Source organism: Quercus suber, unplaced genomic scaffold, assembly GCF_002906115.3.
Source record: "Quercus suber isolate HL8 unplaced genomic scaffold, Cork oak 2.0 scaffold_579, whole genome shotgun sequence".
Classification (NCBI taxonomy): domain Eukaryota; kingdom Viridiplantae; phylum Streptophyta; class Magnoliopsida; order Fagales; family Fagaceae; genus Quercus; species Quercus suber.
In genome coordinates, this window is record NW_027070024.1 from 441272 (window position 1) to 468186 (window position 26915).

Consider the following 26915-nt stretch of genomic DNA (forward strand, 5'->3'; position numbering starts at 1 on the left):
AAATTTACTTGTAAAACATTCTTATACCTACCTATATAAAGGCAATTATTAAATAGTTTTACACACATAAATATAGAGATTTGATTCTCAATTTTTAACATGGTATTAAGCTAAATTTTGTCACCTCAAGATCAGCTTGCAAACATCTATACTAAGTTACATCCCACAGGATGCTTCTGTGATCAAGTTTCCAAACTCGAGGTTTATCATCCTCAATGTTGAGTTTGCAGGTGGATGTTAATGTACAAGCCCAATAGGCTGTAGGTCCGACGTACTTTACTTGCACGCATATTACTTGTATTGTGCTCTTTTTTTGAGAAACCAGTCTGAGTAGACTTGGACTTTTATTAAACCAAATGAAAACAAAGGACCTAGTGAACATCAAACAATGCAAGGGGAATACTTGTATTATACTCTTATGCTGGCTTATAAATAGAGAGTTAATTCTCAATTCTAAAAACTATTATTTCATTGTATTTAAAAATAAAATAATAAAAAAGCCAACAACAAAAACAACAATCATTATCTTCTAGTGGTCACTCGGATTGGTTAAAAAATATCATTGATCAATGTTCATCGGACTAAATTTCTAGTAAAATATAGTACCCATTTTACAATTGTTATTTTGGTTGTTGACTTTGTGAAATGGAATTCTATGGTATTCGTAGGTGATGCTACAGTTCACACTTACGGATTTCAAAGTTCTAGTGCCTTAGTAATTTTATTTGGAAATACCTTAAGAATTATTAAAATGATTGCAGTTTTTGAAGGAGAAAAACTTCAAACATACAATTCCCCCAGTTAAGATTGAGGATGGAGAGGAAATCACATATGAAAGGCCACAAGTGCATTGAGGAGGGCTGTCCATTTCTATGCGGCCTTGCAGTCTTGTGATGGCCATTGGCCTGCTGAAAATTCTGGCCCGTTGTTTTTCCTTCCTCCTTTTGTGAGTTGCATCATTATCATTATTAATTTTTCAATATTGTTGTATCATTATAATTTGTCAAGTAAATATACACCTCTAAAATATCTTCTAAGATTGAGTTGACTGTGAACAATGTAATTGTTCCAAACAACATCCTCGCTAATGAACTATTTTGGTTTGCCTTGTATTTGATCCAAAAAATGCAGGTAATATGTTTGTACATTACAGGACATATTAATGTTGTCTTCCCAGCTGAGTATCAAAAGAAAATTCTTCGTTACATATACAATCATCAGGTCCATTTTCTTGCAAGTTTAAAATGTTAATTATATTAAAAAGATTAGGGCTTTTGCAGAATTTGCCACTTTCATTTATTGTTTTTTAGTTCAAACTTCAAACATCATGTAAAATAATTATGCTATAACTTTATCACATTTTAGAATGAAGATGGTGGATGGGGATTTTACATAGGTGGCCACAGCATCATGTTTTGCACAATCATCAGCTACATTTGTATGCGAATACTTGGGGAAGGACCTGATGGTGGTCAGGACAATGCTTGTACAAGAGCAAGAAAATGGATTCTTGATCGTGGTGGTGCAACACACATATCATCTTGGGAAAGTCCTGGCTTTCGGTATGACTATTTATTTGAGAAGATTCACATCAAATTAGAGTTAAATACTCAAAATAATTTATATTTTTAATTAAACTGTAATCATATTTCTTTCACAGTTTGAGCAATGAACAAATTTGGTTTCAAGTACTGACCATGCATGATGACTTTTTGTTGATAATTAACACTATTATGTAATGTCCTGTAAACTGTAGATACTTGGTGTGTTTGAATGGGCGGGAAGCAACCCAATGCCTCCGAATTTTGGCTTCTCCCTCCATATCTTCCCATGTATCCAGGTTTATACAATATATGATTACTTCTTCATTAAGTATTTTAAATCATTATTGCATGTGGAACCTTTCTAAAATCAGTTAAGTCGATGTTTCACAGAGTTAGTTCATTTCTTTGATGCCTTTGTCACTACAGAGGTTTAACATTCTTTTTAATGCACCAAATTCTAATAATAACATATCAATTTTGTGGTGCCAAAATGCAGCCAAAATGTGGATCTATTGTCGGTTGGTGTACTTGCCTTTTTCATACTTATATGGGAGAAGGTTTGTTGGGCCAATTACACCTCTTATTCTTCAATTAAGGGAGGAACTTTACACTCAACCTTACAGTGAAGTTAATTGGGCCAAAGCACGTCATCAATGCGCAAAGGTGAGTTTATATTTGATGAGGAGATAACACTATGAGAAGACTTCAATTGAAGAGTTAATATGACGTATATATAAGGACATAACATGACCCAAAAGTTAAGCCTTTATGTTTGGACCCAGTTATATTATATTAATCACTCAATCTTGTCATTAGTATCCAATCTAGAAATTTAATACTTAGATAATCACGTCACTCACTCGTCAATATTCCAACAGTTTTCGTGGCTGATAATTGTGGAATTAATGAATTTACCATATAGTCTTTTAAATACATCTTTCAATGCATTGATTGAGTTTTTTTTTTTTTTTTGGCTAATGCATTGATTGTGGAATCAATTACTACAGGAGGATATCTACTATCCGCATCCTTTGATACAAGATCTACTTTGGGATAGCCTATACATATTAACTGAGCCTATTCTCACTCGTTGGCCTTTAAATAAATTGGTTAGAGAAAAAGCTCTTAAAGCAGCAATGAAGCTCATTCACTATGAAGATGAAATCACTAGATACATTACCATTGGGGTTGTGGAAAAGGTAATGTGATTCTACAATGCTCTAGAAAAGCCATAGAAATGGTTAATTTGGGCTATATAATATTCTTCCTAATACCGTTTGCATTGAACAGTCCATGTGTATGCTTGCTTGTTGGGTTGAAGATCCAGATGGGGATGCTTATAAAAAGCATCTTGCTAGGGTGAAAGAATACATATGGGTCGCTGAAGATGGATCAAGGCACATGTTAGTACACATTTTATGCAAAACAATTGCAGAACTTTTTACCTATCCATTTGCATGAATTGCTGACTTTGATATATGCAATTTGTGTGTAGAGTTTTGGTAGTCAATCGTGGGATGCGGGTTTTAGTATTCAAGCTCTTTTAGCTAGTGATCTCATTGATGAAATTGGACCGGTATTGATGAAAGGGCATGAGTTCATAAAAAGATCCCAGGTTTGATTTTTAATTCTTAAATCATAAAAGTCTACATTTTTGCTTAGGAAAGTCATTGTTAATATATCATTTGGAGTTATTGTGTTCCCCTTAAACAATGTAAAGGTTAGGAACAATCCTGTTGGAGACTTTAGAAAAATGCATCGTCACATTTCTAAAGGATCATGGACTTTCTCTGATCAAGATCAGGGATTACAAGTTTCTGATTGCACTGCAGAATGTTTGAAGGTAAATAACTCTGTTTAATACTTTTTCAAATTCTACTATTGCTACTTGTCCATAATCACTGTGTGACCAAATTCTCCTATACTTCATAGTGCTCTGCTTTTTTTCAATGATGCCACCTAAAACTGTTGGTGAGAAAATGGAACCTGAGTGCTTGTTCGATGCAGTAAATATCCTACTTTATTTACAGGTGAGGATTAACTTTTCTAGAATGATAAATTACTACTAGTAGCAAAACATATGCCCTTGGGAAGAGACGAATTTAAATGATTTTACCATTATAGCAAAAACTTTTAACCTGTTAATTAATGGGAGTGATAGTCTAATTGCTATGATATCATTATAAATTATCACTATTCTTAAAAGTTCAAACAATTTTCAATTGGTGAACAAATCATCTAACCATTAGTCTAACATAGTGTTGTATATCTGTGTTTCCTTATTTTGCATGCATAGGCGTGAATAGGTAATACAAGCTACCATTGTTATAGGTGTATCTAAAAATGCTGAAAATTACTTGTTCAAATCTAGAGAGATTTGTTAATCTAGGAATATTCTTCTTAAAAAACCAAAGTTTTTACAATTTTTCAATATTTACTATATGGATTGATAGGCCAAGAATGTATTGACTCCTCATGATAAATTAACAAATTAATTAGTCAAGTTAATTATTTAATTCAATTAGCATACAATACGTGTGATAGCACAAACAAATCACCAATTAACTAAATGCAGCAGAAATTGACATACGGTAATTTGTTTACGAATGAAGAAACCTATATGGCAAAAACTCCACCGGGTGATTTTAAGGTCATCACTCCCGAGAATTCACTATCATCACAACAAGCATTTACAAGTAGAGGAATCCCAGTACCTTATACCAACCTACAATTGAACCCTTACCACAATACCCAATTGGACTTGTTCTGTAGTGACGATCTCTCATTTTAATGCACGGCTCCTAGTACGTGACTAAACAATAGATGTGCGGATCCTAGTACGTGACTTAATCACCAACTTGAAAAAGATGTTGGCTGCAAACTTCTTTAGTTCATTATAAGATGAAGATCACAAAGCTCCTTGGTCATAAAAACCTACGGTGTACAAACACAGCAGCTTCTTTAAAAGAAAGATGAACTAGGGCAAATTCAGTCTCCGGTCACAATTTGCATGAACAAAACTTTGTTTCATACTTGTGCAAGTACCTTTAATAGCTAGCCCGTAAAATAATCCGTATATATGTTTAGGGTTGTGAGAAAAGAAAGCCCAACATATACACACGGATTAGATGAAAATTAGCTCTGAAAAACTAAATTCCATAAACCTCGATAGATAAGGTATCTGTCGAGATAGCAATCAAGCATCAGGTTTCAGCAACTTTTTAAACCTTGATAGATACTCACTGTCGAGTTTTAAAATCCAACACTTCTTCACTTGTTTCTTGGACAGATTTGCATGGTTTTAACATTAGAACTTGAAACCTTGTTCCTTGAAGCATTAAACACATCCTAGATCTACCAAATTACAATTAAAGTACATTTTGTCAAAGGATTATCCAATTCTAATTTGTCATAGGATTATCCAATTCTAATTTGTCATATGTTCCTAACATTAAAACACATATGTCCTAACATGGATTTTACTAACGTATGCCCTAGCGGCACACAATAGTATACTATTTTTGGAAAAAAATTTATCCTGAATTGAAAAAGTTTTTACAGCTTTTTCAATTCCCGATAAAATTTTTCCAAAAATGGATTTGTTAATGTATACCCTAAGGGCATACATTAACTGGACCCTTACTATATATATATATATATACATGGGTTGGGTTCAATATTTACTATATCTAAGGAATATTACACCACCTAATAATTTGTTATAGAATTCAAATTTTGAAAATCTCATACCAATTTTCATGTTAATAATGCAGAGTAAGAATGGAGGCTTATCAGCTTGGGAGCCCGCAGGAGCTCAAGAGTGGTTAGAAGTTAGTACCTTAACATATTGAATTGTCGTTGAAATGTTCATTTGGAAATTTATGTTGATATATTCACTCTTAATTATCATATATCAGTGGAAAATTAATTACCTTTTTTTTCCCTTCTAGTGGCTAAATCCCACGGAATTCTTCGAGGGTATTGTCGTTGAGCATGAGTATGTTGAGTGCACTGCATCATCAATCCAATCTTTACTTTTGTTTAAGAAGTTGTACCCTGAGCATAGGAAAAAGGAGATTGAGAATTCAATTCAAAAAGCAGTCCAATACATTCTTGACATACAAATGCCCAATGGTTCTTGGTATGTTCATGTACTATTTACTAGATATCATTATTATTGTTAATTATTATGGTTAGATTAATTACATGATGAATTTGAAACATTTGTTTACAATTATTTTTATCATAGTTTTATATATAGATGTAATACAAATCAACTACAATATGAGACTTTGTTGTAGGTATGGAAATTGGGGAATTTGTTTTCTGTATGGTACATGGTTTGCCTTTGGAGCATTAGTTGCAGTAGGCAAGACTTACAACAATTGCTCTGCTATACGTAAAGCTGTTGATTTTTTACTTAGTACACAAAAGATGATGGTGGCTGGTCGGAGAGTCATCTTTCATGCCCGGAAAAGGTAGTGTTTAACCATGGATTTTGCTTTAAGACTCTAAATTATTTTTCTTTCATATTTAATATTTTCGTTACATCAATTTGGTTCAATGAAGTTTTTGTAGATCAATGATTCAATTTAAAGAAATTTATATCTATTCTTGTTTTAAATGAGATCTTGTAGATGTTGTATAGATTCTTCCATCAAAATTAAAATAACAAATTCTCTATTCTTATTGGTCATAGATATATATACCTCTCGAAGTAAATCGATCAAATTTGGTACAAACTTCATGGGCAATGATGGGTCTTATTCTTGCCAAACAGGTTAGTTTATGGTTTAAAAACTTATCATTACATTTATATTGTGTTATCTTTTGTTTTTCTTGAATAATTCTAAAAATAAAATTTTACTTGTAATAGGCTGAAAGAGACCCAACACCTATTCATCGTGCAGCGAAGCTGATAATCAATTCCCAATTGGAAAATGGCGATTTTCCTCAACAGGTGTCTTTGTTTAACATAACTTCAAATAACAAATAGAAATATGAAAATTGACAAGAGCATAGATATCATTCTTCCATTATGGAATGTAGTTTTTTCCCTTGACTAATAAACTTGATAGTAGTTAATTTGCAAGTTGCAACACAACTAATAAAGCTATCACTTTCTATTTTTCTTTTTTCTTTTTAAAAAAAAAGGCAGAAAAGAATGTAAAATAACATGATGTACAATGCTTTGCTTAAATTTTACTTTCAATAATTTGTAATTAATCATTAATTACTTTGTTGTGGCAGGAAACCACAGGAGTCTACTTGAAAAACTGCATGTTGCACTATTCAGCATATAGAAATGTTTTCCCATTGTGGGCCCTTGGAGAATATCGCAAGCATGTTCCATTGCCATCCAAAACTATGTAACTCAGAGTCGCAAAGCAAGTTCTTAGTTCTTTTACAATTATGTACCATTTAGTTTTCTGTCTTACCCACCAGTTAGTGGTGGCATGGAATAAAACTAATAAAACTTTGTCACAGTAACAGTTTGTAAAAATGTTGAAATATTTGGTGCTTGTTAGCATTGCTCTTTCATTAGTGATGTCGCCAAAGCCTGAAGAGAAGCACACACGATGCTCTCTTGATGGAACAGAAACTAAACTGTTAGTTTTTGGTAGTAAACCTCGAGTCCACGAGGGTTTCCCTGAATCCACAATGAGATAAAACTGGAATCCACCAGAAGAGAAAATTGACAAAATGTCTGTGTTTATTGATAATAGTCTATAAAAAACGTTTACAGACTTAAGGGCCTATTTAAGGGCTCCTTAAAACTTGACTGACAGTAAAATATAATCTAAAATAACTTCTAATTGATACCTAACCATAACAGGAATCAAATTTGACCTAAAAAGTATTAAATGCACCTAAAAACAAGGAAATAAATCACCTAAACCTAAAATAACGTTTTTTACATAAAAATACCAAAAATAATAATTACAATAATTAAATAGTAAATTGTGTCCTACATCAGACCCCTCCACTTGAAACAAACTCGTCCTCGAGTTCATCTTTGAAATCTGAAATCTCCCATGCAAGAGAACAAATACTTTGAATACTTCATCTTCTTTACTTCTTGCCAAACTTGAAAGTCATTAATTGGGCAACTTGAACTTCTTCTCCCTTGATCTTCATGTAATTGAAAATATTCACCAAATAAGAGTCAATAATCAAATCAAATCTTTCCACCCCAATAAAATCAATAAACTTTGTTTCGATGTCTCCAATAAAATAATAGGAGTTTGAATGTTGCAATCATCTAATTTGATTTCATCGAGATTGTTGACAACTTCCTCTATAATTTCTTCTTTAATGGTCTCTACTATCTCAACCTCAAGATATTTCTCTATAATAGGTCCTCATTAATCTCCTCCACAATCTTGATTTTAGGTTCTTCTCTATAACAAGGCCTTCATTAATTTCCTCAGAAATATCTATATTTTCTTCTTTGACTTCTCCATATTCTTTAAGAACAATATTTTCTTTAACATATAATTCTTCCTTTAACGGTGGAATATTTGGCTCTTCAAAATAATTCAAGTATGAACTTCTTGGCCAATAATAATCTTGTATTGTATACGACAAGATTTCTTCACAATCCAAAGGATAAAATTTGATAGCAAGCATCTTTTTCATCCTTGGCCATGATCGAATTTTATCTTTACCTTGTCGAATTCTATCAGATTGTACTTGTTCCCACCAACGTAAGGCATACTTACTAAGTTTATACAAAGCAAGTCCAACTTTTCTCTCATAACAAATATTCTCATAGTCAAATAAATCATCTAGATCAAGTAACCAATCAAGAAAATCTTCTTTTAAAAAATAACCATTAAAACTTGCAATTCTCTTATAAGGTCTATATGAAATTTGCTTACCAATAGGTTGCCCGTGAGTTATGTCTTCGCTGCAGTTATCCCTATTGTTTCCATTCTTCAACGGTGCCATCCTAGCATAGATATTTGTGAGTGCTTGTTGTACGTCACGTAATACTCGCTAAGTTATTCGTCGTTGTTGTGGTGGTAGTTACCGTCTCGTCGGTTAGCAATCAGACCAGGGTAAGTCAAGGCTCTGATACCAACTGATGTCGCGAAAGCCTGAAGAGAAGCACACACGATGCTCTCTTGATGGAACAGAAACTAAACTGTTAGTTTCTGGTAGTAAACCTCGAGTCCACGAGGGGTTTCCCTGAATCCACAAGGAGATAAAACTGGAATCCACCAGAAGAGAAAATTGACAAAATGTCTGTGTTTATTGATAATAGTCTATAAAAAACGTTTACAGACTTAAGGGCCTATTTAAGGGCTCCTTAAAACTTGACTGACAGTAAAATATAATCTAAAATAACTTCTAATTGATACCTAACCATAACAGGAATCAAATTTGACCTAAAAAGCATTAAATGCACCTAAAAACAAGGAAATAAATCACCTAAACCTAAAATAACGTTTTTTACATAAAAATACCAAAAATAATAAATTACAATAATTAAATAGTAAATTGTGTCCTACATCAATTAGCATTGCCTTCCACTGGCTTGGAACACCTAATGAAATACTAACAGCATCATTAGAATCTCTCTCTCTCTCTCTCGATTTTTATTCTTTCTTGCGACTCTACTTTATACTGATGAATCATTGTGATTTTAAAAACTTTTATTTTAGGTTCATACATTTTGGTGCTGTATTTTTTAGTTCCCTATTACAAGTAGTTTCTCTCTCTCTCTCTCTCTCTCTCTCTCTCTCTCTCTCTCTCTCTCTCTCTTACAGTTTCAATTTGATTTATATTTGAGTTTGATAGGCCAAAGACGTATTTACCCCTTGTGATTAAATTAATTAATTAATTAGCCAAGTTATTAATTAATCAATTTAACATGCAAACGTGTGGTAGCACAAATAAATCACCAATAAACTAATTATGCAACGTAAAATAAATAACACGGTGATTTGTTTACGAATGGGAAAAACCTGACGGCAAAAACCCCACCGGGTGATTTTCAGGTCACCACTCCCGAAAGTCCACTATTATCACAACAAGCAGTTTTCTGCAGTGACAATTTCCCCTTTTGATGCACGGCTCCCAAGTATGTGACTAACCAATGTGCAGATCCCAATACGTGACTTCAATCACCAACTAGAAAGAGTTGTTGGCTGCAAAGTTCTTCAGTTCATCCATGATGAAGATCAAGAAGATGCTTGGTCACAAAACCCAAAGATGCACATACATAGCAACTTCTTCAGAAGAGATGAATTAGGGCAAAACTTTGTCTTCAGTCACAATTTGCTTGAATAGAGTTTGCTCAATACTTATGCAACTTGTGAACACTTTGACAGCCCTTAAAACAATTCTTTTATATGTCTAGGGTTAGGAGAAAAGAAGGCCCAAAAACACATCCACGGATCCCAAGAAATCAGATCAGAAATTCTGATTTTATAAACCTCGACAGATAGAAGTTGTCGAGCATCTGTCAAGATAGCTGTCGAGCCACGGGCAGAACAGCTTCCTTAAATCTCGACACGTGCTAGCTGTTGAGCTTTAGTAACTTTGCACTTTTAGCTTGTTTTCTTGAACAAACTTGAAGGCTTTAACACTTGATCTTGAAACATAGTTTCTTGAAGTATTTCAACACATCCTAGATCTACCCAAAATACTAGTAAAGTGCGTTTTGTCAAAGGATTAGCCAATTACATAAAAGAATGACATATGTTCTTAACAAGTGAACTACATATGTCCCAACAGAGTTAATACTGGATTATTTTGGATGTAAAAATTTGAGTTTATATCAAAACACAATCTTGGCTATGCAAGCAACAGATCGATTCAGTCCAGTTCATCTATTCGGTCCAGATCGATCTACGTTAGTCCAATTCAGTCCAATTTGCTCTATTTGGTCAACTTTGATTTAATTTGGTCCACTTTGGTCCATTCCTTCAAATTTGGTCCATTCAGTCCACTTAAGTCTATTCGGTCCAATTTGGTCCATTTGGTCTATTTCAGATCAATTTAGTCCAATTCAATCTACCTACTTAAGAATGGGAAAACGAAATTTTGGGTTAATATTACTGTACGGCCCCCACACCATGACCCGTAGTGGGCCTTGAACATCGACTTGGGTATATGGCCCGTGAGACCCATCTCCCTTTGCCAAGCGGCCCACCCCCGAGTCACGCCTGCCACGGGCCCAAGCTTTGCCTTTTCATTGCTTCTCGGAGAAACCCCTTCCCGAGCCTTAACATAGCTCGCGGGACACCCCGCCCCGTACCAGATTGGTCATACCACGGGAAGACACCGCGGCCGGGAACTATCGCGGAGATGGGAACCAAGTTCCAACGCCACCCTCACCACTTCCCATGACTACCTAACTATCCACTTACGATCGATAATACTGGACCGCCTGTTGCACTTATTGGCAAATAATCATGACCTCTTCGCCATTCCTGAACTATAAATACAGGAAGTTTTGAGAAGACAGAGGTTGGAAAAAGGAGGATAGGAAGAGTGAAAACAGAGAAAACAGAGTGAGGAAGCGGTTCAGACCCCCGAGGAGAGGAAAACGATTCCATTGGGCNTTGGCGTTCAGAACGACCCAGTGTAGGAAATCCAAACCCACGATACAAGTAAGTTGTGAGCCCAAGCAAGGCCCAGCCCAACAGGGTTTCGGTTTTGGGCGCGTACAATTGGCGCCGTCTGTGGGAAAATCCTACTAAGCAGTGGTTCCGCCGAGACTCGCGTACAGGATAGATGTCTAGAGGTGGAGCCGAGAGTGACTCGGCGGGTCTTCCAGGGGCTCTACCTGGCGGGAACGGAGGCAGAAGAACCGCGAGGATCCGGTTTACGAGCAGCAGGAAGAATGGTCCGGCCTTGGAGAGGGGTCGTATCAAACGGGGAGAACGGTATCCCACGCTTCCAGACGTGGGCAGCCTGACGTCAGGGATGAAGAGCTTGAGCGGCTACGGAGGTTAGTACAAGAACTGGAACTGGAAGCGCGAAACGAGCGCCGCCGAGCCGGTCAAGACGCCCGAGATAGAAGGCCGGACGATGAGGGAGAGAGGCGCGGGACTGGCTCGAATCGACCGGGATCACACCAACATAGGGAGCACTCACACTCAAGGGAGTCCCGTCGCCGCCGAGACCGCTCTCGTTCAGCAGAATCTTACCGGCGGCAATATCGCTCTCGGTCCCGGGAATACGGAAATCGGGCTCGGATTCTCCAGAGGGACGGCCAAGGAATGCAGCTATGGATGCTATGAGCCGTGCATTGCGCAGGGCGGCTTAGTCACCATTCTCAGCAGACATTGAGCGAGCACCGATGCCGGACCGATTTACACGCCCGCCGTTCAATTCGTATGGGGGGAAGACGGATCCCGTGGAGCATGTCAGCCACTATATCCAGATGATGTCTTTGCATACCCGCAATGACGCTCTGATGTGCAAGGTTTTTCCCTCCAGCCTTGGTCCCACGGCCCTAAGGTGGTTCAACGGGTTGCGTAAGGGCTCCATTCACAGTTTCGCCGAGCTAATACAGGAGTTCGGTTCCCGTTTCGTGACGTGCAGCCGGGAACTACAACCGGTGGACGCGCTGCTGTCTATGAAGATGAGGGCAGGGGAGACCCTCCGTGATTACGCTAGCCGATACTGGAGCTCTACAACGAGATCGGCGGAGGGAACGAGAAGATCGCGGCAAGCACTTTTAGAATGGGATTGCCCGACGAGTCAGGGTTGAGGAAGGATTTCCTACACTGGGTCGTTCTGAACGCCAAGGCCCAATGGAATCGCTTTCCTCTCCTCGGGGCTCTGAACCGCTTCCTCACTCTGTTTTCTCTCTTTTCACTCCTCTCCTCCTCCTTTTTTTCCAACCCCTCTCTTCTCAAAACTTCCTGTATTTATAGTTCAGGAATGGCGAAGAGGTCATGATTATTTGCCAATAAGTGCAACAGGCGGTCCAGTATTATCGATCGTAAGTGGATAGTTAGGTAGTCATGGGAAGTGGTGAGGGTGGCGTTGGAACTTGGTTTCCATCTCCGCGTTGGTTCCCGGCCGCGGTGTCTTCCCGTGGCATGACCAATCTGGTACGGGGCGGGGTTTCCCGCGAGCTACGTTAAGACTCGGGAAGGGGTTTCTCCGAGAAGCAATGAAGAGGCAAAGCTTGGGCCCGTGGCAGGCGTGACTCGGGGGTGGGCCGCTTGGCAAAGGGAGATGGGCCTCACGGGCCATATACCCAGGTCGATGTTCGAGGCCTACTACGGGTCATGGTGTGGGGGCCGTACAGTGAAAATAATATATTTTTTTAAAGTAAATTTGTTAACAAAATTGGACAAAAAGCCTGAATTGAATAAATTTGAAACTTAGATGACTCAATTGAACAAAAGTAAAGGTAAAAGATTGAAATGAATTTCAACCAAACTTAGACGATGCAATTTGCATTTTAACCTTAATTTTTTTATTCAAATGCTGATGTGGCATTTTTTATTATTATTTTAGTTGACACGTAAGTTTCAAGTGCTTCAACAATGCACATTGTTTGCCATGTTAACGTTTTCCATACTTTAGTGAGTTAATTGTAAGGTTCAAATTGACTGTGACCCAAAAATGTAAAGATCAATATGGTATTTTCACCTAAACTTATCTTATTTTACTAGAGGAACTGAATATATATAATTTATCCATTGATTTGGCCATTTCACATTTTAGTATACAAAGTTTCAATTACTCTTTAAATCCTAAAACCATTAGGGTTCCATCTAAATTAGAGTTCTTTCACACATGTGAGACTTGTGAGCCATTTTATGGACAAACTTGAAGAAATAACCCCTCACAATTCCAACCCAAGTGCTTGACCATGCTACAATGGACGAAGAGGAAGAGGAAAAAAGAAATGAAATTGAGGGATGGATTAGTCTACGAAATACAAAATCTATTAATATGGGTAGAATCCTAATCGTTTCATTTCTGTCCAAAATTTTGGGTATGGATAAAATCACAAAGAGTAAATTTTAATTTAACCAAAAAAAATATAATGAAAATAATAGATTATTAAGTACAAGTTTTGTTGGCTTATTTAGTGACAAATTTTATGTACTTATTCTCTCATTTTTATGTAGTTTTGTGTGCATAATTGTATTTGGGATCAGTTTTGTCAAAGTTGTTGGAAGTGCATCTGTGACCAACATCCTGGTTTGTAAACTGGTCTCTATTTTACCATCTAGAAAGTTACGTTATCTATTATACCAACTCATTTATCAATACTCCCTACATCCCGGTTTCTATTCTTTAACCACTTAAATTAAATATTATTTTTTAATTCTTTATTTACCATTTCTTTATTTTTATTTACCATTTATTTATTTTTATTTATTCTTTCTCTCTCATTCTTTCTGGACAAGAACCACCACAAATCTACTTACACCACCACTACCACAAGCCCACCACCGCTGCACTACACATACTTGACACCACCACCACCACTAGCAACCCACAAAAATCCACAATCCACCATCAACGCCCAAAAAAAAAAAATTTGAAGTGGATAGACTAGCACCAATCCACCACAAACCCATCGGAACAAATTAGAACAACCACATCACCACACCCAAATCAGAATAACCACATGCCCATACCCAAATTGGAACAAATCAAAACAATCACATACCCATACCCAAACCAAAACAACTACACCCATACCACCGAACCAACCAACCAACCACCACCACTAAAAATCTGAAGAACACCACCCTCTGACCTCAAATTCCAACCATCAACACCATAAAATAAAAACAACAACCCACAATCCCCACCACCGTGAGCAAAACCCAAACCCACCGATCCACCACCATTAGAACACGGAGAACTTAGGCTATGCTTGGTTGGAGTGAAAATAAAGAGGATGAAAAATAGAAGAGAGAAAATATGAGAGATTTTAGGTGGAAAGAGCGTTTGGTTAGAGTGATTTTGAAAGAGAGAAAATGACAAGGCCCACCATTTATTAGCTTCCCTAAACTAGAGAGAAAATGAGAAGGGAAAATGATTTAATTAAAATGACATTTCTACCCCCTTCTACTCTCCTGAGATAAATTCAACGTTGACACTTTTTTCTTTCCTTTTTTTTTCCTTTGCTGCATTATTTTTTTTTTCCTTTTATGGGTTCTTTGTCTGACGTTGAACCTTCTTTCTTTTTTTCTTTTTCTTTTTCCTTTTTGTTTCAAATCTGTTTTTTTTTGTTTTTGGGCTGTCTTTGGTTTCGTTAAACCTTTTTCTTCCTGGGTTCTCTGCTACTCACATTTACATAGAACCAGTTTTTTCTTTTTCTTTTTTTTACTTTATAAAATATTTATATAAAATAAGTTACGTAATAAAGGCATGTAAATAAATTTATACAAATTCTATTTTCTATCCTTTCCCTTTTTCACCCTCCAACCAAATACAAATGGAAGAAATTATCTCTTCACTTTTCCATCATTTTTTCATTTTCTATCCTCTCACTTTTTCATCCCAACCAAACAGACTCCTAACCAAACAGACTCCTAGAAAAGAGGGAATAAGAGATCCTACCTAAATTCACGAGGGAGAGTTGAGAGAGAAGAGAGTTTCAGAGATTGAGAGAGACTGAGGGAGAAGTGGAGAGAGAGAGAGAGAGAGCCAATAAATTATTATTATTTTGTTTACAAACTCGTGAGGTTGTAAATATAAGTGCCTCCTCTTCACGGACTCTAAAATTTTAAGTCCGTACTATAAAATAAAAATTTATGTCCCTAAATAAAATAGTTTTTTTTATTTATTTATTGTTATTGCAAAGGAGCGTACCTAATAAGTCCAAAGAAGGGGTCTCACTAAATATTAAAAAAAAAAAAGGTCACATACTATTTCTAATAATATAACAAAAATTTAACTAGTACATGTTGCAATATTTCAATTCATGCATATTAAGCTACATTTTTTAATAACTATTTATATTATATACTTCATGATATATGAAAGAAGACTGGGTGATTATATATGAGAAATAAATTTGTCATGAAAATTATACCTATCTTGTAAATCCCAGCCAGAGAGATTAGCCACTTCACTTAAAGAAGATCTCCATGTTTCCACCTTTTCCTTAAAACTTTCTTTATATTTATCAAATGCTTTTCCAAAAATTCCCTTCTGTTTCCGTATATCAGATGGTTCGACGTGGTAAAAAATTGGAAAAACTTCCAATCCTTTCTCTTTCCTGCATCTAGCAATATGATCTAGTTCATCCAAGCACCATGTTGAAAACGCATAGTTTACTGAGAAAATAACAATAGCAAATTTAGATTCTTCTATAGCTTTCACGAGCTCTTGTGAGATGAATTTTCCCCTCTCAAGTTTTTCATCGTCCCTAAAGGTCAAAATGCCTTTGTTTTCCAAAGCATTATATAGATGATCCGTAAAGCATTTGCGGGTGTCCTCGCCTCTAAAACTGAGAAAGACATCGTATGTACGCCGAGGTGTTGAAGAAGAAGACGGTGATGAAGTCGAGGCTCCTTGGGTGCTCATGGAAGCCGGTAAATCTTGAGCTATAATATAGATCCAAAAAAAAAAAAAGATACGATCAATTAAAATGAAAAGAAATAAATTAAAAGGAAAGAAAATTAAGGAAAGAGAAAACAATTTGATGTGAATTTTTCATCTCAAGGGCGAAGTGAAAGGAAAGATATAAAAGTGATGAATATGTGAGAAAATTGAGAACATACCGTTCTTTCTTTCCTATCAAATACGAAGATTCAAACTTCAAAAAGCAAATCAAACTAAATCTCTATATCAAACACAAACACACAATGCATTTAAAAACTAATACATTGAAATCCAGAACTAAATTTACAAATATCCAAACCAAACTAAATTCACCGATTTCTCCGCCAAACAAAAACTCCATAGCGATCCGATACAAACTTCAAAATACCCAACTGAATAAGCAAAAAGAAGAAGAACAAGAACAAGAACAAGAAGAAGAACAAAAATGACAAACCTGCCCCAGTACCAGTGGAACCAGCTTGTTTAAGACCCTTCTTCTTCAAGATGAAGCTCATCCCAATGAACACACTCGACGCCACCGCTAGTATCAGCCACTTCGCATTGTCCGACATTCCCATCTCTCTCTCTCTCTCTCTCTAGGTCACAGAAGAATTAAGTGAAAGAATCAAATTATAGCTTCAAATTATAGGAGAGTGACTCTCCTGAAACAACGCCTGATTTAATTCCTACTAGATAAGTTTCCTGTTTAATAATAAAGGAATGAATACTGTTCTTTCTCCGTGTGTGCGTGTGTAAGAGAGAAAGAGGGAGATTTTTATTCACAATTTCACATCCCCTGTTCTGAGTCAAGTCAATATAAGTCTTCCTCTTTCTAAGTCACATTTTCCGTTTCGGTAATTTCGCAGTGGCTTTCGCTTTAAACAATGCATCACAGCTGGTTTGTCTTTTCCCTTAGAAAAATAATGCTTCACAGCGTGGCAAAGGTCAGAGTAACTCCGTGGTGACCAGCTGTGAAATACTGTTTAAATTTCTTGTCGAATGGTAAATTACCATTTTAGATACTGCCTATTTTATTAAAAGTAAAAAATTATTATTTAAAATATTATAGATAAAAGTAAAAGTTAATTAAACTTAAAATAGTAAAGTGAGGTCAATAAATAGTGTTAAAAAGTACAGTGGAGTTTATAAATAATAGTAAAAATAAGTTAAATAGTGAAATAATTTTTTTTTTAAGAGAGTTTCAACTTTTTGTGTAGGTGGAGATTGAACCCTAGATCTCTTATTCAACCATTAGAAACTTTACCAGTTGAGCTAACTGGAACCTACAATTTTAATTTTTCATTCTTACCCAAACGCACACTAATATTAGCTATAAAATTTAAATTATAAATGGCAAGTTTTAACTTTGTGCCAAATTTAAGAATAATTCTAGGATCATAAATTATTTCACAACTGTTTTGCAACAATTTTGACATTGTAAATTGTAAGTGATTAACCATCAATTATGTACAGTGTAGGGATACAGGCCCAGGGTCACAAAGTGGGCCTTGGGCTCGATCCGAGGACATAAACTGGTTCGAGAAGGGACGAGTAATTATGGGGAACTCCAATTTCAAAGCTCCACAGGTAAAGAAAGAATGGAAGATGATCCGAGGAGGAACTCCTCCTCGGATATAACGAACACAGCCCAAACCTACATTCCAACGGTCAAGGTAAGATCCCAAGAGAGCTTAGGCAACACAGATAGGCGTCAAATGCATAGGAAGGGTGATGGGAATTTAGAAATATCTAAGAAAAAGCTGTCACCACCGCATTAAATGCACTACATCTGCTTTTCTGGTTGCATTTATGTGGAGAAGACTCCTGAACAGTGTTTATTTGGCTACCGCAACTCACAGAAGGCCAGAAGAGGTGTCTAATGGTACGGATACTCAAGTAGTGGCCTAGATGATTGACAAATGGAGGACCGAGATCACTGGAAAAGAGATATATAATGTGAGACCCCTGAAGGGCTGGGGATTAGAAAAAATAGAGAAAAAGGGACAGTAGCAACCAGATTAACACTTGTAATCAGTTTCATCAACCTATACAGAGATTTGTCTCATCGAACAACATATTCATCCCACCTTATTTGCTTTGTTCTTGCATGATGGTCTTACAAAACCATCCTAGCCGCTGTTATACTTACTAGGGCCTAGTTTTCCAACCCACTCTCTACAAACTTACTGTATTGGGCTCACTAACCCACAATCCTGTACTTATTGGGCTTGGGCTTCAAACCGTGACCCTACATATAGGCTTATCATTCTTTTTCAACAATTACTCTCTGCCATTTCATAATTGTGGCAAGAAGTTATAAAAAAATATTATGATCCTAGACTTTTTTGAAATTTAATTCAGAGTAAGAGGTCCAAAGTTTAATTCCCACATTTAGGGGTATTCATGATGTAGTTATTCAGCAAACTTGCCACTATATGTTAGGAACTAGTTACCACTTCATTAGCTCCACTCATGATCGCCGGCAATTAGTTATTTGACCTCCCAATTTTTGGGCACTAGTGTGGCTTAGTTTAGTCGGCACAACCCCAAATCCCAAAAATTTTCCAAATCTAACCTACAGCCAAAATCCACTAATCAAACCCACATATCAAAAAATTAAAACCCATATATCAAAACATCAAATCAAAGAGAAAATATGAAGGGTTAAAGAGACTTACCTTCGATCGACCTTAATTTGCTTCAAATTCACTACAGTTTGTTTTAGATATGTGGGGCCCGTGGGCCTGATATCCTCGGCCCATCGTGTAGCAGGCCCAAGGCCCATGCCGAGGAACACTGACTATTCAAGACTAGATTGAGGAAAGCCTCTTTTCCCAATCCACGCCGAGGACCTCCTCATCCTCGGCATGACAAAGATGATTTTTGGGAAAGACCAACCCCAAAGTAAGCTGTCACCCTCGCATTTAATGCATTCACCTAACCCCCCTGGCCGCATTAATGGGGAGATAACCCCTTAGCAGGGCAACGTTGGTCAGAGTGAACCACTTGAGTACTGATAAGGCCTCTGATGGGACGGACGGCCAGAAGAGAGGCAAATGGATGATCAACAGATGGAAGAAGGAGATAGGAAGATGAAGACTATATAAGAAAAGCAAGTAAAGTAAAGAAAGGGGGGGAAAAAGGGAGAAGAAAAAGGTCTCCTCGGCCTGTGGCCGAGGAGCATCCCCCCATTTGTAAAGAAACTCTAAGTATTTCTTTTATAAAAGAGAGTTCATGCTTGATGAACGACGGCCAGCAACTAAACCTTTAACCCACTCTCTATAAATTTATTCTTTGGGCTTGATGGGCTGAAAACTCATTCATACTCAAGGTCAATACAAACTGAGTCTCTGCAAATGGCGCCGTCTGTGGGGAGGATTAGGGTGCTGGCCGGCGCACCAAGCGAGTGTTCTAAGTAGTCGTTTTACAGTAGGTTGAAAAAAAAAATATAGAAGATTCGACAGCGAAAAAAGAAAATTCTTGATATTATTATTTCATAAATAGAAACAGTACAGATTACAATCAGAGGCTCAGGCAGGTATGTTTCACACACAAATTTACAAGCTAATCCCACCAGTTATTTCTACAATCAGAGGCTCAGGTGGAGCCGCCCTAAAAAAGCTAGCCGGTGGGAAGTGTCAAGCCGTCCCTTTATTGCTATAAAGAGAATGGGAGAGCTTGACACAAAAGGCAGAGAAGGGGGAGGGCCATCATGTTTCCAGGCCACCGACAACTCCCTTCTCGGTCAGGCGGAGCTGGAACAAAGAGAGGAGCAGATGCAGGGGCTCCGGGATACCTTCCCCCATGATGTTCCCTTGATTCTCTCCACTCCTCACGAGTGTTGGCCGTTGGAGACGGCAACACTCGAGCACCGCCCATGAGGTGAATTTGCACGTCTTCTTCGTCAGGGGTGCGCTCCGAGGAAAGACGTTAGGTACTCTAACAACATCCCTCTGGGCCACCTTGTAGGGTACCATCGGGGTTACGCCTAGATTTTGTCGCACCGAAAGCCCAGTGGGGGCTGCGGCCATACCGACTTTCGCTAGTTCCAGTCACAATTCTGGCGGGGTTGTTAAAAGGGCTTGGAAAGTTGGAAGAATGTGTTTTTTGTTCTGTTTGTGTTGAGAGGTCCATGGGTTGTGGAGAAACCATCTCCCCACCTTATATAGGGGTGGGGGTTGGTGAGAATTAATTCATGCAGAGTTCGAAAAGAGAATCATCAGCTGGGCTAATAATGAAGCCACCAATTTCCAAGGAGGCCGTAGACCGTTGGACTCGTGTTAATTCACGAGGACATTAATGAAGGCGCGTTTCGCGCACCGAAGCGTCAAGCGCGGAATACGAACAGACAAAGGGCGCTTCATAAATGAAAAGGATGGGGCCTTGAGCTGGAGGCGAGATCAACGCCACGTGTAAAGATCATAATCCGACCCAAGGAGGAATCACCTCCAGTAAAGCGATCCGAGGACAAACCTCTACTTGCAGAAAAATAGAAGTGGTAGACAGAACCAAGGTATTGCATGGTCCTCGGACCCAAGCCTATGGTAAAACTATACACACTATTATACCTGGGTACTAGACAGAATCAAGATATTGCATGGTCCTCGGACTCAAACCTATAGGGAAACTAGATACTTACAGAAAAATAGAAGTGGTAAACAGAACCAAGGTATTGCATGGTCCTCGGACCCAAGCCTATGATAAAACTATACACACCATTATACCTGGGTACTAGATAGAACCAAGATATTGCATGGTCCTCGGACTCAAACCTATGGAGAAACTAGATACTTACAGAAAAATAGAAGTGGTAGACAGAACCAAGGTATTGCATGGTCCTCGGACCCAAGCCTATGGTAAAACTATACATACCACTATACCTGGGTACTAGACAGAACCAAGGTATTGTATGGTCCTCGGACTCAAACTTATGGGGAAACTAGATACTTACAGAAAAATAGAAGTGGTAGATAGAACCAAGGTATTGCATGGTCCTCGGACTCAAACCTATAGGGAAACTAGATACTTACAGAAAAATAGAAGTGGTAGACAGAATCAAGGTATTGCATGGTCCTCGGACCCAAGCCTATGGTAAAACTATACACACCACTATACCTGGGTACTAGACAGAACCAAGGTATTGCATGGTCCTCGGACTCAAACCTATGGGGAAACTAGATACTTACAGAAAAATAGAAGTGGTAGACAGAACCAAGGTATTGCATGGTCCTCGGACCCAAGCCTATGAAAAACTAGATACTTATAGAAAAATAGAAGTACTAGGCATAACCAGGGTATTGCATGGTCCTCGGACCCAAGCCTATGGAAAACTAGATACTTATAGAAAAATAGAAGTACTAGGCATAACCAGGGTATTGCATGGTCCTTGAACTCGAACCCATGGAGAAAATAACTATCTGAAGAAAAACCAAAGCATTACTTAGAGTCAAGCTATAATATGGTCTTTAGATTTATATTTGAAGGATAACAGATGGTTTCATGCGGCTAACTCCAGAATAGAATACGAATATTGAGCAGAATACAATAGCAAAGCAAATAAAAGAAAATATCATTAGTTGGAAGCAAAGTATTAAGTATTCAGTTCAGACGGAAAGTATACAACTCCGTTACAACGCCACTGAGGCAAGAAAACAAATGAGATAAAAGAGAAGATAAAAGAGAAAATAAACGAATTTATCCTATGTCGTATACTAGTCTCCTCAACTCAGTAGGCAAATTAAGTCAATAAGTAAATCAAAAGGCTTTGGCCAAGGCCTAAGGGCTTGGTCTCGAAAGGTCCGCTGGAGGACTTGCCACGTCTTGTGGTATTTCTTGACTCTCGGTTATAACTTCCCCCAACGCTCTTTGGGGCTCAACATCCTCGGATGGTTGGTCAGTTAACGGTGTATCCTCGGCGGTCTTATCGTGACTCTCAACCGCTGGTAATGAGGACCCCTCCTCGGGAGCAGTAGGTGCAACCTCGCGAATGGCAATAGGGTAATATACCCTGTCCTCCCTCCTAAGATCGGATAAGACATCAACCCCTGCTTGGTTGAGGGCTTCATGCCAGGTCTGAGAACAGTAATGCCTGCACACTGCAGGAACTTGAGCCCGAAGGATGGCTTCAGTCTTAGCCACCCCATTTGCGAAAGCCTCCTCCTCTGCCTGTTGTACAGAGCGCTCGGTGTCTATTTTTGCAAATACTGCCTCGTCTTTGGCTCTCACAGCCTCATCCCTGGCATACTCGGCAACACCTTTCTCATGGATTGCCACGGTCAACTTTTCCTTCATATAGGTAATGTTCTCTTTGGCAGTCTGTAATTGACCCTCAACGTCTTGCAAGCGATTAGTTTGAGCCTCAGCTTGCTTCCTGGCCACGACTAGGTCGGAGGCAGCAGTATCCCTGGCCCTCTTCATCTCCTCCAAATCCTCGGTCGCCTTTTTTAGGTCGGCCTCGGATCTCTTGAGGGTATTAGCAGCTTCCAAGAACTTGTCACGCTCTCGCGCTAAGGCATTGCTTTGGCCATCGATCTCCTCATCTAACTTGAAAAGAGCCTGGATAGCCTGCCAATGAAAAAAAGTAACTCTGTAAAGAGAAGGGAAGGTACTGAGCGACAAAGGTCGAATAAAGTAAACGGGTGCCATAGGACCCACCATGCCTAAGTATTTCTTAAGGTCAAGGACAACCTCTGACCCACTCATATTTTTTAGCTCGGCCATGTCAGTAGGAAGAAGAAGAGACTTCTCCAGGGCATCGGCTACGAGAGCCCCCTCGGCTCCTTGAGATTCCCGCATCGACGCGTTATCCATCAGGGGCTGATCATGGAGCATGGCAGCGGGCAGCCAGGCTTGAGCCTCGGACTGCTGGGTGGCCTTCTTACCCTTCCGTTGACCACCAAGTTTCAGTTGCTTCGAAAGCCTGCGAAACCTACCCTCCTCGGGCGGGGAGTGGGACTTGCTCCCATCCATTGGCTCTTTACCCTTAGAAAGCCTCTTCCTTTTCGGGTCAGGAGATTCAGTCTGGGGGTCTGATACTATGGGGACAGAGGACGACCTGGTTTGCACAGTTAAAATCTGGGGCGGAGGTGCTGGAGGCTGGGGCTGTGACTCTTCTGGTCCACCCTTCTTGGAACCGCCTTCGAGCAAGTCAAGAAGATTGGTTTGGGGCTGTCTTTTTAAACCCATCTCGGCCTGAGTACCAACTCTTAGGGACTGGAGATCGGTTTCGGACAAATGAGGGTCTCCTAGATCACCAGAGGGATCCTCGGACTGATCAGCTAGGTTGAACACGCTATATTCGTCCTTAGAAGAACTCAGTTCAACCACCTCCCTTGTCTTCTTAGATAGTCCTTCCTCGGCCACCGTTACTTGCTGAGATGAGGAGGGACCTGCTAGCGGAATGCCTTCAGGTATATAAGATCCCTCAATAAATGCAAAACCGTCCTCCACCACGGTGATCTGCGTAAGCCGAGGGTCACGGGCTCTAATTACGTGCTTCGGGACTAGGAATGATTTCTGAGCTGGGTCGCATCCGAGAATGTGATGAGCAGCTCTAACCTGGTTATTAGTTTCGTTTAGGAAAATGTCCGACCTAAGAACGGTCTCCAAATTCGCTTTGTTAACCAAATGGAAATGACGTACAAAGGCGTGCGGATCTGTGAAAAGAAAAGTGAAACTCCTATGGTTAATCAGCCAAATCAGATATACAGTTATAAAACTTGAAAATACTGAAACCTAGATTGTCTTCTACTTCGGATACCCTACCTGGCTCCCCCTCTACTGTTGGGCAATGAAAACCGTTGTGCCACTCCCCTGACACTATGAGGAAATCTTGAGTCAACCCCTTATTGGAATCAGGAAGACACTGGATGAGACGAATCCTATCGTCCCTTGTCTTCATATAGTACGTCTTACCCCTCAGGTGATGAAGGTTATAGCACCAGTTCACATCGTGGTGAGTCAGTCTCAGCCCCATTTTCTCATTCAAGATGTCTACACATCCTAATATCCTAAATACATTCACGGCACACTAGGTAGGAGCCAAGCGAAAATGCCTAAGATAATTGAGGGTCACTGGCCTCATAGGGATTCTCATCCCTCCCTCTACGAAAGCGACTATCGGGATTACGACTTCACCCTCTCTCCTCTTAAGGTACCACTCCCCTTCTTCACAGTACTTCAAACTCATATTATTGGGTATCCCATAGCCGACAATGAATTTGTTCATCATCTCGTCGGAATCAACCAACTTCTTAAACTTACTCATTCCCCAAAGACGACTAAAAGTTCCAAAAGAAGAAAAGGAGGAGTAAAATTAAGGAAATTTGGGAGTCACTAGAAGAAGATGACTTATAGAAATATGGCGATTCTCTTCAAGAAGAGTGCAAGTTGAACTAGACGCAAGTCATACGCATCAATGGTTGTAAGCGTGAAAATGAGGAAACCAGGCGGTTTAAACAGGTACTTATACTCCCCCTTAGGTTCCCCAAGTGTAACTGCCTACACATAAAAGCAGGAGATCCCCACCGAACGATTACCATTACGCCGTTGAACGTGGGAAACATGGTGCCACCAAAATTTAATGTGAGCACGCATTAAGTCTTGAAACGTAAAAAAAACGCGCATCGGGCAGTCAAAAAACCGCCAGCATTAACACGAACCGAAGTGGGGCGACTCATCTAGAGGGCCCGCAGGTATCAAAACCCTCATCCCCGTCCGAGGGAACGTGCAGCAGGGTTTTGAGGGGCTATTGTAGGGCTCGTGGGCCTGATATCCTCGGCCCATCGTGTAGCAGGCCCAAGGCCCATGCCGAGGAACACTGACTATTCAAGGCTAGATTGGGGAAAGCCTCTTTTCCCAATCCACGCCGAGGACCTCCTCATCCTCGGCCTGACAAGGATGATTTTTGGAAAAGACCAACCCCAAAGTAAGCTGTCACCCTCGCATTTAATGCATTCACCTAACCCCCCTGGCCGCATTAATGGGGAGATAACCCCTTAGCAGGGCAACGTTGGTCAGAGTGAACCACTTGAGTACTGATAAGGCCTCTGATGGGACGGACGGCCAGAAGAGAGGCAAATGGATGATCAACAGATGGAAGAAGGAGATAGGAAGATGAAGACTATATAAGAAAAGCAAGTAAAGTAAAGAAAGGAGGGGAAAAAGGGAGAAGAAAAGGGTCTCCTCGGCCACAGGCCGAGAAGCATCCCCCCATTTGTAAAGAAACTCTAAGTATTTCTTTTATAAAAGAGAGTTCATGCTTGATGAACGACGACCAGCAACTAAACCTTTAACCCACTCTCTATAAATTTATTGTTTGGGCTTAATGGGCTGAAAACTCATTCATACTCAGGGTCAATACAAACTGAGTCTCTACAAGATATACTTTGATTATTTGGATTTGCTACAGTTTGTTTTAGATATACATTGATTATTTGGATATATGGTACTGGCTTATTGGGTTTGGTGTGGGTTTTTAGGTTTCGTATGAGTGTGGGATTTTGGGCTTGGACTTTGGAGAGAGAGAGAGAGAGAGAGAGAGAGAGAGAGAGAGAGAGAGAGAGAGAGAGGATGGGTTTTGTGAGATATACATACATATATCTGTGCGGTTCAGTTTGTAGTGAAATACCATATTCAATTCCAACCACTTGACCGAACCAATGACAAAATGAGAGGTCATCTCTGATCACCCATTTCAGTTCAATCGATCGACTTGTTTTCCAGTGCGGCACCTCAATTTCTGTTCGAAGCTTCAGTGTCAATTTTTTTTTTTTTTTGATAGGACAGCTTCAGTGTAAATTAGTTGCTAAACACCACTACTCATAATGCCCCTTTCTTTTTTCAAAAAAAAAAAAAAAACATTTGCTTGAAAATCAATTCAATCCTATAACTTTACTTTCATTTAATTAAGCCCTTTAAGTTTCAATTTTATTTAAATTAATTAATATGAAGCATTATTTTTTTTAAAGCATTAATATTTATGAAAAAATAATAAAAATATTTTTCTATAAAAATCAAGGCTCAAGTCATGTTTGAAAAAACTTAATATGTTTCTGAACAAAGTTTATATGAAAGCTAGTGTAAAAAAAATTTCTCCAAACTAGGTTAGGTGGTAATTTATAAAGTTCACATATGTACTTAACTCGAGTAAACCGAAACCCAACCCCTTCTCTCTCTCCACCAGTCCGTCTCTAAGTAAGCAATCATATGATCTCCTTTCAATAATCACTCTCTTTTATAATTGAGAGTTGAACTTTTTCTTTTCTTTTTTTCTTCTTCTTTGCTTTTCATTTTTATTTAGATGTCGTATGGTATGCGTGTGTGTTTGGGTCCCGATTAAATAGAAAAAGGAAAAGGAGAAGACAAGATTTAAAGGTAGTAGCGGCCTAGCTGGTAAAGCTAAAAAGTAGCTCTAATTTGAAATAATGCAACCACTCAATAAAGTTGAGATGGGTTGTGCGTGTTGGAAAACTTAGTAAATTACAAAACTAGGATATCTTTTCTTTTTTAGTTTAGTTTACTCTTTTTTTCCTCGTTAAGAGTAATTAAGTCTCCTATCAGTTGCTTCTCAAAAAAAAATAAAAAGTCTCCTATCAGTTCCTTCTCAAAAAAAAAAAAGTCTCCTATCAGTTCTCAACTTGTTTGGACAATTGAGTTTTTTTTGCAGGAAATTTTTCAAGGTAAAACCTAAAATTTCCAATGTAGATCTTGAATTCATCTAAAATTTAACAGTGAATATACTTTTATTATTATTAGGGCAAAAATTTCTTAGATTCCCATTTTCAAATTCAGCTGTGGCAACTTTTTTTCTCAGGGAAAAAAAAAAAAAAAAAA

The 26915-nt window shown here is 38.6% G+C and overlaps 2 protein-coding genes and 1 long non-coding RNA gene across 3 annotated transcripts; 2 read left to right on the plus strand and 1 right to left on the minus strand.

The window, feature by feature from the left end:
* Positions 1–725: 725 nt before the first annotated feature.
* Positions 726–6990, plus strand: LOC111984351 (beta-amyrin synthase; the record flags this gene model as incomplete). Its single annotated transcript, XM_065764723.1, is given in 20 exon segments — positions 726–831; positions 834–946; positions 1132–1221; positions 1366–1543; positions 1546–1562; positions 1757–1799; positions 1802–1840; positions 2041–2207; positions 2552–2743; positions 2835–2951; positions 3040–3159; positions 3265–3379; positions 3477–3574; positions 5318–5374; positions 5495–5685; positions 5846–5967; positions 5970–6022; positions 6244–6324; positions 6421–6504; positions 6795–6990. Coding segments are annotated over 20 exon segments (2106 nt in total), but the record flags the coding sequence as incomplete, so codon positions are not given.
* Positions 6991–11288: 4298 nt separating this feature from the next.
* On the plus strand, positions 11289–11797 carry LOC111996768 (uncharacterized). Its single transcript, XM_065764712.1, has 2 exons — positions 11289–11377; positions 11458–11797. The coding sequence occupies exons 1-2, from the start codon at positions 11289–11291 to the stop codon at positions 11795–11797; spliced, it is 429 nt and encodes a 142-aa protein (XP_065620784.1).
* A 1401-nt stretch (positions 11798–13198) lies between these two features.
* LOC136063807 (uncharacterized) lies at positions 13199–16955 on the minus strand. The gene is made up of 2 exons (XR_010625445.1): positions 16537–16955; positions 13199–16084 (listed from the first exon to the last, which is right to left on the minus strand). It is a non-coding gene; the product is annotated as an uncharacterized LOC136063807 (long non-coding RNA).
* Positions 16956–26915: the final 9960 nt, after the last annotated feature.

Coding starts and splice junctions, on each gene's coding strand:
- LOC111996768 (XM_065764712.1), top strand. CDS start 11,289: ATGTCTAGAGGTGGAGCCGAGAGTGACTCGGCGGGTCTTCCAGGGGCT. Junction 11,378..11,457: donor AGAAGAACCGCGAGGATCCG/GTTTACGAGCAG, acceptor CCACGCTTCCAG/ACGTGGGCAGCCTGACGTCA.